Source organism: Taurulus bubalis (assembly GCF_910589615.1).
Source record: "Taurulus bubalis genome assembly, chromosome: 16".
NCBI classification, from domain to species: Eukaryota; Metazoa; Chordata; class Actinopteri; order Perciformes; family Cottidae; genus Taurulus; species Taurulus bubalis.
The window spans coordinates 11,277,344-11,296,346 of NC_136604.1; the positions used below are offsets into that span (position 1 = coordinate 11,277,344).

Below are 19,003 nucleotides of genomic sequence, written 5' to 3' on the forward strand. Positions count from 1 at the left end.
TAGTTGTTGGTATTCCCATGATAAGAGACTTGAGGCCAGAACTCAGCTACGCAGTCAACTTTTAACCTCAGCCTCCAATAATACCCACAGAGTGAGATGTCTGTTTTTTTTTTATCCTCTCTGACTTGGCAAAGCGCACTCGGATGTGCTTGGGCCAACTGCGCTGTCACTCAAACCCACGGCCGCGTTGTGATTTGCTGGTTTGTCCAGAGGCCCCGCCCCCGCTGGCCGGCAGCAGCGTTGAAATGACACCGTGGGAAAGCTGAGCGCTTCAAACAGAGGCTCCTCGGGCAAACTTGGGCAGACGCACGTCTGGAAGACACAACAGTAGCACTGAAGGACTATTGTGGACGAATCAAAATGAAGAGGAATCATGATTTCAGCTCCTCGGACAGCGAGTTGGATGAGACTATTGAGGTGGAGAAGGACAGCGCGGATGAGAATGGGTAAGTTTGGCTCTGAAGTGTGGTTTATCTTTTAATAAAGTGGTTCAGGTTAAAGGGCAGCCAAGAGGATACGCCCGTAACACTACAACTCTTAAATATTTAAGAACCATGTCTAAAAAATAATGGGATATTGACTGATCTCTCTGTTTGGTCTCTTTTCAGGAACATGAGCTCTCCTCTCGGGTCCATGTCTCCCTCAACATCCACTCAGGTGCAGGCGAGGAAAAGGCGTCGAGGAGTAAGTACATATTCTATATATTTCATAGTAAATCCGTGTGTGCTGTTGGTAACCCTGTGCACAAAGTCCATATGTTTTTGTCATACACATATTCTGAAAATAACCAATGATTTGTATTATTTCTTTCCTCAGATAATTGAGAAACGGCGCCGTGACAGGATCAACAACAGCCTCAGCGAGCTGCGCAGGCTGGTTCCCAGCGCCTTTGAGAAACAGGTGAGCAACAGGCTTTAATATCACCAACACGAATATACACATACACGTTGGTATGAAACCGCTCGGTTTATTTGTGCACTGTTGAATTATTATTTATATCTAATTGGCTTTTTTTTTTTTCTCTTTGCGCTGAAGGGCTCGGCTAAACTGGAGAAAGCAGAGATTTTACAGATGACTGTTGACCATCTGAAGATGCTTCATGCTGCTGGAGGCAAAGGTATGTCTGGGATTCATTCATTGTTACGTAAAAACACCTTTCACGTGTCGCAGAATCATAACCATATGCCTGAGAGGGCTGGATGTGGAACGCTTTTGTGCTCACCCGGTTCTCTTTATTTAGAAGAATACAAAAAAATAATAGATAAACACATAAAGAAAGACACGTCAAGTCTGTCTTATTGTAATTGAACATGTACACTTTCACACTCTCAAAGCCATGATTGATTAACATCAGACAAAGATCCCTCAGCTCTGGACAAGCTGGTTTTGTAGCAGCTCAGGTGATTTTTTTTTAAAGTAACCTTCTGTCTTCTTCTTCTCCTCAGGTTATTTTGACGCCCATGCCCTGGCTATGGACTACCGTGGTTTGGGTTTCAGGGAGTGCCTGGCTGAGACGGCCCGTTATCTGAGCATCATCGAAGGCTTGGACAGCGCGGACCCTCTGCGGATCCGTCTCGTCTCCCACCTCAACAACTACGCCAGTCAAAGAGAGGCTCACTCCGGCCTGAGTCACCTGGCGTGGGGCTCTGCGTTCGGATCCCCTCCTGCGCATCTGACGCACCCCCTCCTCCTCCAGCACCAACAGGGGGCACCGTTGGCATTAACCCGCAGCACCACCAGCAGCCCCCAAACTCCTCTATCATCTACACCCACCTCTTCCTCCTCCTCCTCTTCTTCTTCATCATCCTCGTCGGTGGCAGAGACTCACGTTCCAGGCAGACGCAGCGGCAGCGCCACCCCGCACTCAGACCAAGGCCCGATCCGGGTCCCCTCCACCACTGCGGCTCCCACCAGCGTACCACACCCGGCCCTGATGTCCTCGTCGGTGTCTAAGCTGTCACCTCCTCTCCTCTCCTCCCTCTCGGCGTTCCCCTTCCCCTTCAGTGCCTTCCCTCTCATCTCCCCCACCATCAGCGCCCCAATCCCCACATCCAGTGTGGGCAAACCCTACAGACCCTGGGGAATGGAGATAGGAGCTTTCTGACTGAGATGAAAACATCATCTCAATCTACTCAAAGACTCAAGCTGAGCTGGACTTTCAAGGACAAGACTTTTTATTTTATAGTAAAATAAATTCTATGACGTTGACATCCCACAGAGGGTACACCTAGATATAGTATTTTTACTTTATTGCTCATGTATTGTGTTTTGTACAGAAGAGAAAAACAGTGAGGAGGGAGACCACGCGTCTAAAAGCAACAAGAGTGATTTATTGTGACTGATCTCTGTTCCTGCCCAACCCTTTAGAAGTTTCACCCACTGTTGTCAGCCTATCGGGGATGGCTTTTCCAGATGGTCAACCAGTCGCCGCCCGTCAAGTTCCTGGCTGAAACTGCCTCCCTTTGTTTTCCCTCTGCGCTGAAGCACCCAGTGTTGGTGCCCTGGTTACATACAGAGAGAGGGGTGTGAAAGGAGGACTTAAAGTGGTGGAGCGTCACCCCCTTTTTACAGCATTTTATGGGGTGGAATAACCGAAACCAGGTGTTTGTTTGCCTAAATACTGGGAACATAATTTAGCTACCAGCTTGGTTGAAATAAACATGATTTACCCACAACCTCTGAGGTTCATATGGTGCTCCATTGTTTCGACTCGCTTCCCTAAGTTATGTTTCCGCTCTACAGTAAATGTAACAACAGAGGCTTCACACATATGTTTTAACAGTTTCAACCAGCTGTTCCACATTTATTTTTGATTTCTCGTGTAACTGATGCTTGGTTGATTTTTTTTCACCCTGTTTACAAGTTATTTTCTTGTACCTGTTCAAAGTAGCAGCATTATTGATCTGTAATTATCAAGAGGGAGTTCATTTGTATTTGCTGTAAAACAAGGCAAAAGCAATTCAGTTTCCTGCTGTCTACTGGTAAAACTCACTGTTTAAGTTTGTATATTTTATGTTTGTACAAAGCACAAGCAAGCACGCACGAATCAGATGTCACCGCTTTTCAGAGTTGTCGCGGGTGGTAATGACAATTTCCCTGTAATAAAAGAGTTCTTTTAAATCACCTGAGGCCTTGTGTGTGTGTGTGTGTGTGTGTGTGTGTGTGTGTGTGTGTGTGTGTGTGTGTGTGTGTGTGTATTTGAATACCTGTTTGTCCAAGTGTGCGTGTGTGCTATGTGCGTGTGTGCAATGGTGGCGCCTGCTAGATTATTGATGTGTGGGTGGGTGTGTGTGTGCGTGTGTGTGCGTGTGTGCGTGTGTGTATGTGTGTGTATTTGAATGCCTGTTTGTCCAAGTGTGCGTGTGTGATATGTGTGTGTGTTAGATTATTGATGTGTGTGTGTGTGTATTTGAATGTCTGTTTGTCCAAGTGTGTGTGTGTGTGTTAGATTATTGATGCCTGCAGTTGTGTGCGCGTGTGCAATGTGTGTGTGTGTTTGATTATCGATGCCTGCAGCAGTTGTGTGCGTGTGTGTGTGTGTGTGTGTGTGTGTGTGTGTGTGTGTGTGTGTGTGTGCGTGTGTGCAGTATGGTGACGCCTGCTATCAGATGAGGCTGCTTGTTTCTCTCAGCGGCCCTCTGTGTGTGCACAGGAAACCATTAACAAGGAGGGGATATCCTGGACAATAGCAGCCCGGCTGGCCTCATGTGCTGCGTGGGAACTAGAGAAGGAGAAAAGAAGGAGGGAAGGTTGGAAGAGGTTGAAGAAGGAAAAGAAGGAGGGATGGAGCATACAGCGGGGAATGGAAGGGAAAGGGTGAAGAAAGAAACGGGGCAGAGGAATCAAAAGAGAGAGAAGAAGAAAGGGACTGAAACTCTGCGAGAAAGGAAGTGTGCGCACAGTTTTGTCCCTCTGCCATCATTTCAGCTCGCACCAGCTGCACCTTCTGTTCTCAGCTCCTGCTTGCCGTCACCTCTCTTGCTGCACCAAAAGTTTACTCACTCGCCAAAATACCCCTCGCTCTTTCATCTATTTCTCCAAAACGTACACTCTGTCTTTTCCCTCTGATCTCTCTCATCATTCTCCTTAACCTTTTTATTTCATTACTGAGGATGATGCAGAGCCAGGTGGTGATGTAAGCTCCACTGCAGCCAAAACCACAAGGTCAATGAGACGTTTGGTTGAGAAAAGCTGTCTTTTGTCTCCCCCAGCTGGTCATGAATGGTATTTCATCAACTGAGGCCTTGGAACAGGGAGAAGACAGTGAGGAACCTACTGACATGCTTTCTTATGTAAAAGTAGCATTAACACAATGTCACTAAATGTTCCAAGTAAAACTACTGCTTAAAAATATATCAAATGAATGTACTCAAAGTACCAATAATGCAGAAATACATTAATATGACCCTGGAGGTGTTACATTTGTATGTATATTTAATTATTATTGACACATTAACTTGTAAGCAATATTTCACTGTTGAAGTCTATCAATATGGAGCTGCTTTGTCTTAATTTGTACACTATTGTATAATTTAATAATTCACTACGATCAGACCCTCTTTGTAGTCCCCTTTGGTTGGTAAAAAAGAAAAGAAAGAGCTTTTATTTTTTGGGGCTCCTGATGATTGGAATAACTTACCTTATAATATCTGTTTTCTTTCAACATTTTGACCATTTAAAAATATTAGTTTTTCTCATCTTAAAACAGATTGCAAAATTTGAGTCACTATTTCTTAATGAAACATTTTATAAATTGGCTTCAACCTGGTTGTTTCGGTATGTTACGCTAAAAGAATCCACTAGATGTTGCTGTGTCTTTAAATAGTCAGCCAAAAACAAAAGTCACTCAAAACATGATGAGCACATTGTTTGGTCAAGTTTTCAAAAGTAAGCATATTTATTGAATATAATATTTGATAGAATAAAGTCTAAGAAGAGGCGAATCATTTTCTAAATTCTTTGCTGTTAATATGTTAGGCCTACATTTAATGCCATTCCATTATATGATAAAATCTGCAGTATGATATTATGTTTGACCCAATGGTTGAATTGTCATTTAGTGATAAAGTTAATGATGCTAAGATGATACACTTACAATTTGTGTTGATTTGAAAAAGTTTCTGAGATGTTTTCAAAGTAGCCTAATGTCTAGAATAAATACATGAACATAGTACTATTAGTCATCTAACTTGGTAAAAATGTGACACGTTTGAATACAGTATTACTCGCATAATAACAGCACATGTAATTTACTTTTACCATGACGCCCCATCTCAACCATTCAGTAACTATATTAATAAAAATTGTGGGATCTGTTTAAAAAAACATTGATTATTCTCATTATTGCCCCAAGGAACTCACAAATGCAAAGTCAATAGCTTTTTTCTAGTGATATATTTTTTTTATTATCATTTATTTTAAGTTAATTCAACTTAAAATTCCTATAGCTTCATTTTCAAACCACTTAGTTCAACCTGGTCTGCAGCCCAGACAAATGATATTAATTGCCTATCGTGTTTCTGCTGTGATATGTGAAATTGAAACTTTGGGAAAAACATCTATTTGAATAAGTGAATGGGTCCCAACAGGGCAACTGTTATGGCCATTTTCTATTCTTTTCAGATTGTATAGACATTCATAGATCAAATTAACAGTTGAGTAATTGTAATATACAATACAAATCTGCATGGTAATTTGTGTCTCAAAACAGTGTTCTAATCTGATATATTGTTCAAGAAGTCACTCTCACAGCCAGTTTCATTCACTGAACCCCAAATCTTTATTAACCACTGCTTGCTCACAAAGGTATACGTGGAGAGGAGGGATACACACATATGGACAGAGGAGAGAAAGAGGGAGGCAGGTAGGATCGTCTGTCTGTGATGCACTTGTTGTTACACACTGTAATGGCGTTGGTTTTACTTCACCGGGTCAATATCACATGGCACAAACCTTCTGTTATCTACCTGCCATTTCTGCAAAACACACACACACACTCACACACACACCTATTGGCCTACCGTGCGTGTGTGACCGACATTCCTTTAATACACTCATGTACACCTTTACAGATGGCAATACTTTATTTTAATCGTTGTTGCAGCTATACCTGTTATGGCTTCAATATCTTTCTTGTGCCGACCTTTCGGTGGCGTTGACACTGTCTTGGAGTGAAGTGTGATGATTACAGCGGAAGCTGATGAGATGGTGGGCACTACTCTCGCCTCTGTGAAATGGAGAGAGCTGGAGTTTATTTGTATTTTCTCCAATTTACGATTCACAGTAACATGTCTGGTGAAGTTTTTGAGCGTTCTTGAGATGCCCTTTAAGCTCAGTTGTGTTGTATAGTACAGTAACTTGTGTTTGGAAGCTTGTTTCTGAGGAGTATACGAGGCCCGCGATTGGTCAAGGATGGTATGTGAGCTTTCCGGTGCCAGATGGACAGAATTCAGCGAGCTCCTCCTGAGCTCTGCGCTATGATTGGCTAAATGCCTGTCCATGTGGAGAGCGTGTGAGTGAGTGCTTCTACAGGATGTACCTATGTGGAGAGATGAAAAAGGTTGCAGACGGAAGGGAAGGGTCGATTAGGATGGGCTCGTTAAATGCTATAGTGTTCTCCTGTGGTACAATCACCATCTACCTCACAGGAGTGGATGTGCAGCGACCACTTGCAGTCCCCAGAGAAAGCAAACTGTCCCCGTTCCTTCTGGCAACTCTCCCGCCCATGTCCCTCGCTAATTGGATCATTGGCATACACTGGATGGAAAGTCCCTCCAACCAAACACAGATCCCATTCTGTTTCCAGATCTGCTGGGTCAAATGAGTGAGTGCCCATTCACGGGACCGAGGGAACAGAGCCAGGATGCCGGCCTTGTGAGGACGCAACCGGTCGCAGCAAACATCAGCTATCTGGCAAACTCACAACAAACACCTATGCCTGAAATGATTCTCAGGCAGAAATGAACAAAAGAAAAAAGCATAAAATTAACAAATAATTACATCCATATTTAAGCAGGAGAGAAGGAACTTATATAGAAAAAATGGCACACTGCAATCAATACTTTTGCTGCTTGTATCGTACTGTATATAACAAAAAAAGAAGTATTTACAAAAACCAATACCCACTGTCATTTGTCAATTAGATTTTTTTCTTCTTATTTGAAACGGGGGCAAAAACATTCTTTTTGGGAAGAGTGGGTGGGAGACATTAATTTTTCTTTACTTGCTCAAATTATTTTTGCTGTTTCTTTTCCACCCCCACCCCCATTTTTGAGCCTCCCACTGTCTCGGGTCGGCATCTCAGGCTGTGGTAGTTTCATAGTAGAATGGGGGAGTATGGCGGAGGGGTGGAGAAGGTGGGGACATGTGGGATAAGGTGGGGAGAGGGGTGTTCCTCAGGGTGGGGGTGGTGGTTGGGGTTGGGGGTTTGGAGGCGGGACGTAGAACCTGTTGGGGCTTCTCACGCTGTCACTTCTTCTCTCAACTCCTTGTTCCGGCGCACCTCCTGAGCATGCTTCTCCTAGAAGAAACACAGAGAGAGCATGTTGTGTTTTTCTCTGCCGCCAGGCCTTTCCTGACATTTACTTTCTGCTCACTTCACCATTCCTCTTCTTTGACCTTTGTAGTGAAAACTTACTTTGTTTCTTTTTTCTACCTGTCCCCCACTCGTTTATTTTTTATCTCCCATCTTCAAAGCACAAGACTCCATCTTTGTTTTTTTATCAAATCTAAATCTTCTCTGAAAGGTGCTCCATTACAGACATTAAGCAAGTGTACCAGCAGTCCAACTTAGCTTTTTCTTCTTCTTATCTCCATCAGTCACTTTTTCTAAATTCCCCTCACTCTTTTATCACACTCCTCAGCAGGAGCCAGTTGTACCAGCACTGCCCTACTTCAGACTTATAGTCTATATAATTATGCAATCTAGGAAGATTTAAAAAACATTTCACAAATAATGTTATATACCTCTTACAAAACATCAAACTAAACGAGGACCTAAATAGCTTCAGTTACATTAGCCTTATCAGGAATGTCCCATTCACTCTAAACTTTATGAATATCTCTAAACCTGTTATGTTAAAGCTTGTGATGCTACAGTGACTTCCTGTTTCCATAGTTAGCTGCTTTTGATTTGATAACCTAATTTACTATAAATCATTAATATGACATAAGTAACTATGAACTCACTATTTATATTATTAAAACTTACTGTACAGACAATATAATTCAACATAATTCGATAGAAAATCCAAATGATCAGAATAATTGAGAGACTATGCTTTATGACCCTAGCAAATCTTCGCTCTGCTCCTCACCCTCTCCTGCAGGCGCTCCATCATGGCAGACAGGTAAGCCTGCCGGTTCTCCTCGTTGTGCTCCATCTTCTCCTGGAGCTTCTCCTCGGCCATGCGGCTGAAGTTGCTGTTCTCCTCCATGGCCTTCAGCAGCACGTCACGCTCGTGGTCACGCTTCTCAGCCAGGGACCGGAGTAACTGTGCCTCCTGGGACTGGAATAGCAGCGGGAATGAGTCAGAAAGCAAAGGGTCGATAGAGAGACAGTGATTTACTGAAAACCACTCATCGATTTTTCTAGAAATTTAAGTATGAGTAAGCACTGCTGCAACTAATCAGACTTATTAATGCTCACTATAAAAATGTCTGGAGGTGAGGTGAGAATTTCTCTACTTGACACCTTCATCCTCTAATGGCATTTACTATGATTTCAATAATATATGTATGTTTGACATACAGTATTGGACATCTGGTGTTAAAACAATGTGAAACTGTGCTATTGATTTCGATGATTAATTTGTTGGTGGGCTGCTGGATTTGCCAGCTGCTTGTATTGACTGTGTTGACATTCAAATCAATGAGATGCATGAATTAGCCAATGTTGGATTCAGTGTTGGAGTTGTCAGTCAATGTGAGGCATGACGAACAAAAAATCCAGCCATCAAATTGGATTTCAAGTGAAGTCTAGTAGTTATTACAGCATCATTGTGTAACATTGTGATAGAACTTCTCCTCTTGATTTGGGTCAGAAATGCTATTGTTTGGCTATCACAAAAAGCTTTTTGTGGCTTATTGAAGCAAAGTGATGGGTGGCAGCTGGGTGCAATGAAAATAATTGAAAACATCCTTACTCTCCTCCGATCCTCAGCTGCCTCCAGTTTCTTCTGGATGTCCTCCAGGGAAACGTCCCTCTTTGGGGGGGTGGTGACGCAGTGGGCAGCTTCAGACACAGGGGAGGTCGGCTTCAGGATGACCTCAAAGGCCTGGCCTGAGGCTCGCTTGTTAATGGGCTTGATGTCCATGTCTGCATGCACGTATACACGTGTAAGAAAGACAGACAGAAACACTCTTTGTTGATTTTTATTGAAGCATGTTTTATAAAGAAGATAAAAATATATATCTGTCTGATTACCACGTACCTTCAAAGTCACCCATGATGTTTTTGGGGGTCTCCGGGTACAGACAAGAGCAGATGAATGAGAGAACTGAGATCTCCTTCATCTTCTCTTTGTATGCTGCGGAGGAAACAGGAAACATGACAGTGTGTTAACTGACTGTGTGTATGTAAAATGAGTGCACACACACATGTGCACATAGACAAAATATCATTAGCCGACTAACATACAAACAGATGAAACATCATTAACCCACTTCCACCTCCACAGGAGGTCCTTGCTGTAAATAATTATTCATCAAGTCCTTCAAAAAGAGAACCTCATCAAAGGATGTCTCGTGGCGCTGCCCTGGGTTTTGGGGGCATTTTGTGGCCTTTGTCTTACCGAGCTGCGAGGGTATAGCGGGATGGATGTGTCCTTACTTGGCCTAATTTCCCCAGCAGCCAAAATGCTGCCATCCCTCACACATCATTAGCTATGCATTATTATTTATTAACAAAGTCAGAACAACGCCCTATTGTCTGCACGTTCTGCGACTAACACCAAAACACCAACTTGTGTTTACGATGGATGTTGGGATAATGTTTGGGTTGTTTCTTATCTTCTTTGTCTGTGCCTTGTGGATAAAGGCTAATAGTTGAGGGTTTAGCTTATCAGCTCAACACAGCAGTATGAATGTCCACCCCTGGTTCATGTATGGTTCCAACAAGTTAATAACACTGAAGCAAAGCTGGCATCAAATCATACTGGTTGTATTTGGCAACCTGCTTCCGCTCAATAGCGAGGGACAAATGGCTCCAAAGGGCAGACGGTGAAAAAACAGAAAACAAAAGAACACCCAACCTTGTCTAACCTTGAGTTTTATTTTATTGGCATCGCCTACTTTGTAATGTGAGCCCAGAGTTCAGCAGCAGTGCCTGTAGGGAGAACGGCAAAAATATCTGCATTGCGCAGCAGCTTGTGAAATATTCTGCTTTTGCTCATGGCTGCTGTGTTCTGTCAAGGTGCACTGTCTCATGGAGGAGGTTTGCATGCAGACTGTCATAATATAGCATAATCCATCAACCCGGTGCCACGTTAATTCATGATTTGCAGAGAGCTACAGTATCAAAAGACAAAAATTAGATTCGCTGTGAACGAGCTTCTCCATCGTGGGGTACGGTGTACAGTGTGATTAATACAAATCCTCTTCTTCACTCATATTCTCTGCTCACTCTCTTCTTCTCTCTGTGTCTCACTTTCTGCCCTGCAGACTGGCAGACGCCACAGTAATGTGATCAACTCTCAGATGTAGCTCTCACTACTCTCTCATGGCCTTGTTAACCCCTTCCCTGAGGAGGAAGTGGGCATGGGGTGGGAACATGGAAGGGTTTGAAAAATGGAGAGGGGTGGAGTAGGAATGGAGATAAAGGTGGAGTGTGGTAGAAAGATAGAAAATAGTCAGGTTTCTGTCAGATGAAAGGAAAGAGAGAGTGGAGGAAGATGAAGAAAATGTTTGGCTGCTTCACCGTTATGGTAGCACCTTTCTGATAACAATAGAAATCACATACGGGAGGATTACAATCCTGTAAAGGGGGCCGCTCCCAGTGGGACTTGAAGCCACCATCAACTGCCCCGAGGACAGCCTAATGGAAGCAGCTACTGCAGGTGGAAAGTGCTTTAATTTGTAATTAGCGGACCGCACCATTTCTGCTGACGAAAGGGGGGGAACAGAGCTTTTGGAGGGTTGTCACAGGCTCATTAAGTGCGTGTGTATGTCAAGACCCCAGGAGCCATTTTCTCCCACACACAAGCCCTCTTGACTGCTGAAGGCTCAAGCTGTTAACCATTCAGTGAAGCAGGTAATTCTAGTTAAGTGCATTTGGAGCAGATCATCAGAAATTCTTGTTCTGGGTGTTGCCTTTTCAATAATGTTTTCATTAAGATCTAGATTTTTAGTTTTGGTGTTTATTTTTATAAACAATAGATGGTTAGTTGATTAGTTTCTCAATTAGTTGATTCTTTTCTTGGGTCTATAAAATATAAAAACATTATGAACAATCCCGATCACAATTTCCCAGAGCTCATAGTAATGTAATTGAGTGTCTTGTTTTGTCCGACTAACAATCCAAAACACAGAACTATTTAATAAGCAATTATATCAGAACATCAAAAAGCAGCAAACCCTCAGTGGAACCATCAAATGTTTCCTTTAAAATGACTAGGGATTAATCAAATAGTTGCAGATTTATTTTCTGTTGATTGATTGTTTGTTAAAGCGTTTATTCTAATTTGTTCAGTTTTCTTTGAGTTGTTTTTTTCTATAACTATCAGAGTTTCTTGGGAGATAAGCACCCACTGTAAATTGAATCAGCTCTCTGTCTCCTGCACATTTTTATTTAATATACCTAATCAAAAATATATGAGATTCTTCATTGTGCAAAAATTTGAAATTGCCTCATGTATTTCTCCTGAGAGAAAATATATTTTCCTTCTCTAACCGCTGTAATAAGATCATCCCCAGTGGGCCAGGCACATAAAAATGACAAATGATCCAGAATGAAGTTCCACAGCAGGAAGTGTCCAAACGCCGGCATCTGTTCAAAGATATCGGCTGAGTTACAGACATGCTGGGTCAGGCAAAAATCATTTCACACAGACATGACACCCCACTAATGCTCCCACTCCACTCCAGCAGGCTGGTTTCAACCAGCCAGCTCTGCATCCTCTCAAAAAGCTGCTCCTCTTGCCCCGACCACAGACACTCAGCCAACACACTGCACTACATCTTCCAATCCGTCAGCCAAAGAGTGTAGATCATCAATACTGTACCTCCTCCCCCGCAAGCATCCCTCTTCCCCAGCACCCTCTACAGCCCCAAGCCTCCGTTTCATCTGTTGCTGAGCTACTCTCCCTCAATCCCAATTTTCTCGTTCTTAGTCTATCCATCCCTGCATCTCCTGGGAGCTTTAATTCTGCATTAGCACAAACCACCACACCTTTGTTTGTTATCTTTATTTCTCTCCCCCACAGTCTTCCTCCCAGCCTCCTTCCTCTTCTAAACACCCTACCCCCTCTATAAAAAATTAAACAGGCAAATAGACTCACTTTGAGCAAAAAGGCACAAAGTGTGAAACACAAGTAAGACACTGTTGATAAGGCTACGAGCAAACTGTGTCCTTGTGCGTTTACGGCCTTCCTGGGTCCTGTAACCTGGCAGCAATATGGGCTTGGCGTCGGCATTCGATATATAAAGGCCCTTTACAGCTGTGCCACCCAGCAACAATATGATCACAAAATTATGAAGATATTACCAAGACAAAATTGGCTATTAAATGAAACAACACGACACCCGGATGATCAAGGGCAAGTCGAGTAATTTGATGTCGGAGGGATGGGCTGCAGGGCCGCACCCTCTGTCCACCAGATCAGTGCACTAGCCTGCAACTAAGGATATTTTTCAATTAATCAATAATCTTTTGGTTTATATAATTTTCAATAATTGCAAAATATACATCTTAGTTTCCTCAAAACCAGAGTGATGACTTTAAATGTCTTGTTTTGTTTGACAATCAGACCAAAACCCTGAGATATTCAGTTTATTATAACACAAAACCAAGAAAAGTATAAACTGTAACAAGTCAATTTGTTTGGAATTTTTTATGAAAAAATGACTTAAATAATAGCAGATTATCATGATAGTTGCCAATAAAAATGTTGTCAATCGAATCATTGATTAATCAACCAGTTGTTACACCTCCAGATCAGTGCATTACAAGTGCAGACCAAAGAGGGAGCTGTGTGTCAAGAAACAAAAACACCTGAGGATAAGATCAAACTAAGATGCTAAAATCTCTAAACGGTTTCATCCTGATGTTGAGTTTCACAAGTGATGAACAAATCATGATCGTATGGTGTACCATCACTGCTGGATTGATGTCACCTCTTCCTCGCAGCCTCGTTTTAAAGAGCAGCAGTCATCTGAACCAGTAATGGGAGTGTGCTGCGCTGATCGATGAGACTCTGCAATAAATCAGCATGAATTATGAGTCCGGGAGTCTTTTGAGCTTTACGTGGACCATTAAGACAATAGTGATGCAGATGATAAGATGAAATGTAGCTGGATTTGGACATGACCAGTTGCTTAAAATTGATGACGCCTGAGAAGCCTCTGTTTCTGCACACAAAGGAATTGATTTATAGGGGAAGCAGCTGAATGACCACACCTAATTGGATATGACACGTGTGCGTGATAGGATCAGGAAAAGGGCTGAAGAGGCCTTAATGCACACAGAGGCGGTTCTTAGCACGAGTTTGTTTGGTGGTAACTTGATACATCTTGTTATTTAGAGGATTAAGGTGTCTCTATCCTCAGTTCTCAGCTCCAAGGAAAGAAAAAAAAACACATTCACATACAGGCGTATTTATCCTGCCGTATAGTCCTACAGTTGTAAATGTTTCTTGACCCATGAAGCCTATAGGGTGTTTTTGCTCCTCCATCTCAGATGTGTTTCTGTAGCCGACATGAACTCAATGACCTGCTGAGTGCAGAATGGCATGATGACTGCTTTCTCCCAGACTTTTTGCGCCCTGCCCATCCCCTTTTGCTGCACGGCTCGATTCATGGAGGAAAGAAAAGAAAGAGAGGAGGAAGAGGAAGAGGAGGAGGAGGAGGAGGAGGAGGAGGAGGAGGAGGAGAGGGGAATAAATATAACAGGGCTTGATTGCCGGTGTCCCTCAGCGCAGACACCATGCAGGACCCCTTATCGCTGTCTGTCTGCATGCCCCTCCATCCATCAAGTGCTTAGTCAAGCATAAAACAAACAGACTAGCCTCTCGACTGTCCACACGCACGCTGCACTTTTATCTTTAAAGTCAAATATGGTTAAAGGCTTCTTTCTGATGAAGCCTGCAGATCACATCCCCTGTTTATAGGCCTCAAAGTGATATATTCAAATAGTCTAAATAACACATGAATAAAAAATATAAAAAGCCTTTATGTGGAAATGTATAAGACGACACACATACAAGGCCTACCACCTGCCATACCATGCAATCTAATTTTATTCTATATATTACTGTCACATTATTGCTACTAAAGCCTCAATAATAATACTTGTATCCAACATAATAGGCCACATGTACAGTCTCCCATCCTAATAGGATTAGGTTCTGATATTCCTGAAAGACATTCATTTTCAGCGCCAGTCGTAAGGATACTCTCTCTCTCTCTCTCTATCTCTCTCTCTCTCTCTCTCTCTCTCTCTCTCTCTCTCTCTCTCTCTCTCTCTCTCTCTCTCTCTCTCTCTCTCTTATACATGCCTTTAGCGGTCACCCACAAAATTGTTTGAGCAGGCTTCCCAGTACAGCCACATACTGTAGGTTGGCCCAGTTTTCATAAGGAGATTTGTCACGGTAAAATGTGTGTCACACCCTGGAGAGAGCGGCTTGCTTTGAAGGGACCGGCGATGTTGGGTGGGGTCGCTGGCGCTGCATTATGCTGCACGGCTCTGAGTCAGGTGCGGCAGGCAGGCAGACAGGCATCGACACAATGCTGCTGTGTGAGGAAATAAAATCGTCTTCCTTGTGCTGATATGGATTAATTATCATTATTGGCTTGATTTAAAAGTGAATTTAAAAAATATGCGTCACTGATTTGGCAAACCGAATCCCATACTAGTTAATATTGATGGCCACTAATTTGGATTTTGGATCAATCAATAAGCACACAAATTACTCTTAAAACAAAGGTTGAAAAACAGAATAATTCTGCTTCAATTTGGCAACTTCGTTTTAAAGGGGTGACTTGCAGTGGAGTTTGGCCGCTCCCTCTAATGAACCAACCCTCAGCATCCTTTTGTGCCATGGGTGTCGCCACAGCATTTCAGCATCCTCAAACCTGCGAAGCTGCTGCTATCTAAAAAAATAAAAGTCAATGTGCAAAACTCACCGATTGCGGTCTTAGCCATTTCTGTACGGTGGTGGTGGTGCCGGGGCCGGTTGAGCAGAGAAAGGTGCGTCGGTTGCTGGATGCGGTATCTCTGGGTGAAGGGACTGCTGTAAGGCACTGAGTCAGCAGAGACGGGACTGCCGGTGCGCCTGGTGGTCTGTTATGAGCTGCGTCAGGTCAGCGGGAGATAACTAGAACAGAACCGGAAGTGCGTTGATTAGGCCTTCAGAATAAACAACATGGATGTTCTTTTGAAAATTTGGTCGAATAAAAATACATTCATATTGAATACATAATCATTTCGTGCTGTGAGAAAATATAATAAAAATTAAAATAAATAAAATAAAATTATAACCTAGCATGTTGCACAATATATGTATGGAAGAGAAACACATAACGTTTAAAGTTAATGGTAACTGTTTGTTTTAGCAACTTTGAGAGAGAAGGACAATGTTTTTGTAAGGCTTGGTTAGGGTGAGGTAAGGTTTTTTCTTCTCATCCAAAGAGAGACTGAGCCATATTTTAAAAAGCTTTATTTTGAAATGCATGACAGGAAGTCTTAACATATCACAATCTGATGGGTTTTACACTGGGTCACTAATGAGCGTTTATGTGCCTCCTCGAGCTATCATGCTCCCCATGACGAGCCTCCCCTTCCTCAAAGGCCTGGCAAACCCCATGTTCCCTCATGGGGCGTTTAGGTCCTCAACAGGGTGTTTCCCTCTTTGTTTCCATGTTGATGGGCAGGTCGAGGACAGTTGAGTTCGCTGTGCATGGTGCGAGGAAGAATGACTCTTCACAAGAGAACATTAACATTTAGATTTGTTTGAAAATAACATTTTCATAAACATTTGGATTTTAGGTCTTATAAGCCTAAACATGCATGCCATTCTGGGAGAATCAGGGTGAAGGAGAATTACAGTTTTTTGTATGCCTCATATTAAATAATACCTGCAGATTAACGCATCCTATAATAATGCATGCCTACAGTCAAAAGGCCAAATCATACCAGTGACAACCTCTATGTAACCGCAGAAAATACTGATGGTCAAATCCTAACCTGCCAAATAGGTGGGCGGTGTTCTAGTGAGCATTAAAACAACAAGCACTAGGTGGCAGCATATCCCAGGTTATATGAGCTTGAGTAATGTATGGTTTGAAATAAACTATTTTAAAGACACGGCCTTGAAAATCATGTACTATATATATGCTAACACATAGACCATCTCCATTCACACATAATCCATACAGGGGTTTGTTTGTGCGAGTGTTATTGTCAACTAAATATATATATTAATAAACACAGAGTAGGCTACCACCACGTTCATTTACCAACACCAATGCCATGATCCTTATCTAAAGGCATGTGTTTGTAGAGCAGACCAGTTCATAGGCTAAGCTCACAGTTTATTTAAAACGATGTAGAGATAACTATATTAATGGTCACTAATTAACCAGAACAGAGTTTTTAGTTGTGGCTTGTATGATGCTGTAGCTATGCTGTGAACAGGTTATGAGCATATAACTTTATTCAATCTGGGGTGGTAAAAGAAGGAAAAAAAGATAGAAGCTTTCAAACATATCCTTCTGCTTCCAGCCCATTCATTTGTGTCCTTTGTGGTGGACACTTTGGTTTTGCATCTCTCCTTTTACTCATCTGAGTTACCCTATCAACTCCTGCTGTACTTTAAAGAGGACATCCTGGGCTTTCCATTGATACCACATGGGTAGGGGGGGGGGGGGGGGGATCATGACAACTTCCTCTTTTTTTCTACACAAGATCAGCCAGCACATTTTATGGAAAGTTAAAGGGTACGTCAAATATTGCTAAATTATTGTCTTTTTTACTATGATATTCATATATTTTCTTGTTTATTAACATGTCAGGAATTATACATTTAGCTCTGAAGCATTTCAGTTATTTGTTTATTTAAATAATAGTCTAATGGTGTTATTTTCCACCATAATAAATTCACACCTGTCCTACCGCTTCTGTCAAGATGACTCTACAACCCGTGCAGACTGGAGTCCAATTCAGTACTTTACACAGTACATTGACAACAAAGTATTGGAAGATTTAGCAGCATTCATTCAAAGATGAAGACTTATTTTGTTGTATAATCAAGTTGAATGTATTATGGTTTAATATCACTCTACAGCCATAATTTGTTAGTTTTCTTATCTTCTATATTTGGCTGTCTTTTCACACGGAAATTGTCCTGTGGTCCACTACAGTAGACATGCTGTACAATTAAAAATTAAAATAATATTCAAAAAGTATAAATTGTAAGATGTTTTTTTTTAAAAACTCTAAATAGGTAGAAAATCACAATTTGGAAGACACTATTTTCCCTCAGTTCCCAGGAGGATATAAATTGCTTGCATGCAAGAATCAGATTAGGCTGTACAATATAGGCTAGATAAGCAAGTTTAAAAATAAAGTGCAGTTTCACGAACGAAACTAAAACGTCAAATAAGCACAAGAAGAAAAACGAGACAGGTGTGGCTACACCCTTGCTCAAGTCAATGTGCTGCTGACATCATGTCGTTCGTGTGTGTGTGTGTGTGTGTGTGTGTGTGTGTGTGTGTGTGTGTGTGTGTGTGTGTGTGTGTGTGTGTGTGTGCGTGTGTGTGCGTGTGCGTGTATATTTATACATACATACATACACACATTAGCTTCCTCATAGCCCACCTCGTGGTAACAAGCTCTGGAACACGGAGATAACGTGCTGCAGACTGGGCTCATGTAAACAAAAGGACATTTTAACTTAGCATATGCCATTGTGCATATATACTTTGTACTTAATTAACAATAATTGTATTGTCTGTCAGTGGATGGTGCCAACCGTCCTTTAGCGGTAGATGATGATGAGGATGAGGATGAGGAGGAGGAGGAGGAGGAGCTAGCTGCAGATGTTGACCGCTTTAGGGTTTACGAGCTAAAGTTGGTCCCACAATTCTGGCGCACGGCACATGAGCAACTGCTTGCTTCATTGCAGAAGAAGAAAAAGAGAAACAGCACCTCAAAGGTAACTAGTTCCTCCTTTCGTCTCAAGTGGACTTATTATCTCCACTTTTAATATAGTGAAGGCGCGTAGAGGAAGCGTTTCCTCACACCAACCGTTGTTCCCGTCGTGTAACATGAGCCCACGTGACACCACTCTAACGTTAGCTAGCACATCACATACATCACATGCATGCATGCACCAGCATCAGCTACGTTGTGTCAGATGGGTAACTCGGCTCGCTCCGGTAGCTGTGTGCCGCATCTCAGAGTTTAAGACGTGTGAGACGGAGACCAGAGGAAGTTGTGACTTGTTAACGTAGTCAAATCCGTTTTTAATTGTTCCTATAGTCTCCTCTCCTGAGCATGTGTCGAGCCGGTGCTAACATGCTACCGCTCCAGCTGGCGCTAGTTATTAACAGCGAGCCAGTTATAACATGAACAGATGTTTGAGGAATGTAATTTATACATTTCACGTCACACGTGTTCAGTTGACGTGGAGAGACTGTGACCAGAAAGTAGTCCGAATCCACGTGTCTCATCCACATCCCGTGCGCGCGGAACGTAGTAACGTTAAGTCCAGTTGTAAACTTGTCTTTATCACATAAGAGGAAGGTGATTCCTTTATTTTCGGTGTAGCTTCCCCAATAACCTTTAATAACT

At 42.4% G+C, this 19,003-nt stretch overlaps 2 protein-coding genes across 2 annotated transcripts; one reads left to right on the top strand and one right to left on the bottom strand.

The window, feature by feature from the left end:
* The first annotated feature begins 294 nt into the window (after window positions 1–294).
* On the top strand, window positions 295–3,123 carry hey1 (hes-related family bHLH transcription factor with YRPW motif 1). Its single transcript, XM_079232372.1, has 5 exons — window positions 295–446; window positions 609–684; window positions 817–900; window positions 1,036–1,117; window positions 1,446–3,123. Exons 1-5 carry the CDS (start codon window positions 361–363, stop codon window positions 2,102–2,104), a joined length of 987 nt encoding a protein of 328 aa, XP_079088498.1. The 5' UTR covers window positions 295–360; the 3' UTR covers window positions 2,105–3,123.
* Window positions 3,124–7,459: 4,336 nt separating this feature from the next.
* stmn2b (stathmin 2b) lies at window positions 7,460–15,466 on the bottom strand (the record flags this gene model as incomplete). The annotated part of the gene is made up of 5 exons (XM_079232322.1): window positions 15,337–15,466; window positions 9,432–9,527; window positions 9,144–9,316; window positions 8,316–8,507; window positions 7,460–7,519 (listed from the first exon to the last, which is right to left on the bottom strand). The coding sequence occupies exons 1-5, from the start codon at window positions 15,353–15,355 to the stop codon at window positions 7,460–7,462; spliced, it is 540 nt and encodes a 179-aa protein (XP_079088448.1). The 5' UTR covers window positions 15,356–15,466.
* Between the last annotated feature and the right edge of the window lie 3,537 nt (window positions 15,467–19,003).

Coding starts and splice junctions, on each gene's coding strand:
- hey1 (XM_079232372.1), top strand. CDS start 361: ATGAAGAGGAATCATGATTTCAGCTCCTCGGACAGCGAGTTGGATGAG. Junction 685..816: donor CGAGGAAAAGGCGTCGAGGA/GTAAGTACATAT, acceptor TTCTTTCCTCAG/ATAATTGAGAAACGGCGCCG. Junction 1,118..1,445: donor TCATGCTGCTGGAGGCAAAG/GTATGTCTGGGA, acceptor TCTTCTCCTCAG/GTTATTTTGACGCCCATGCC.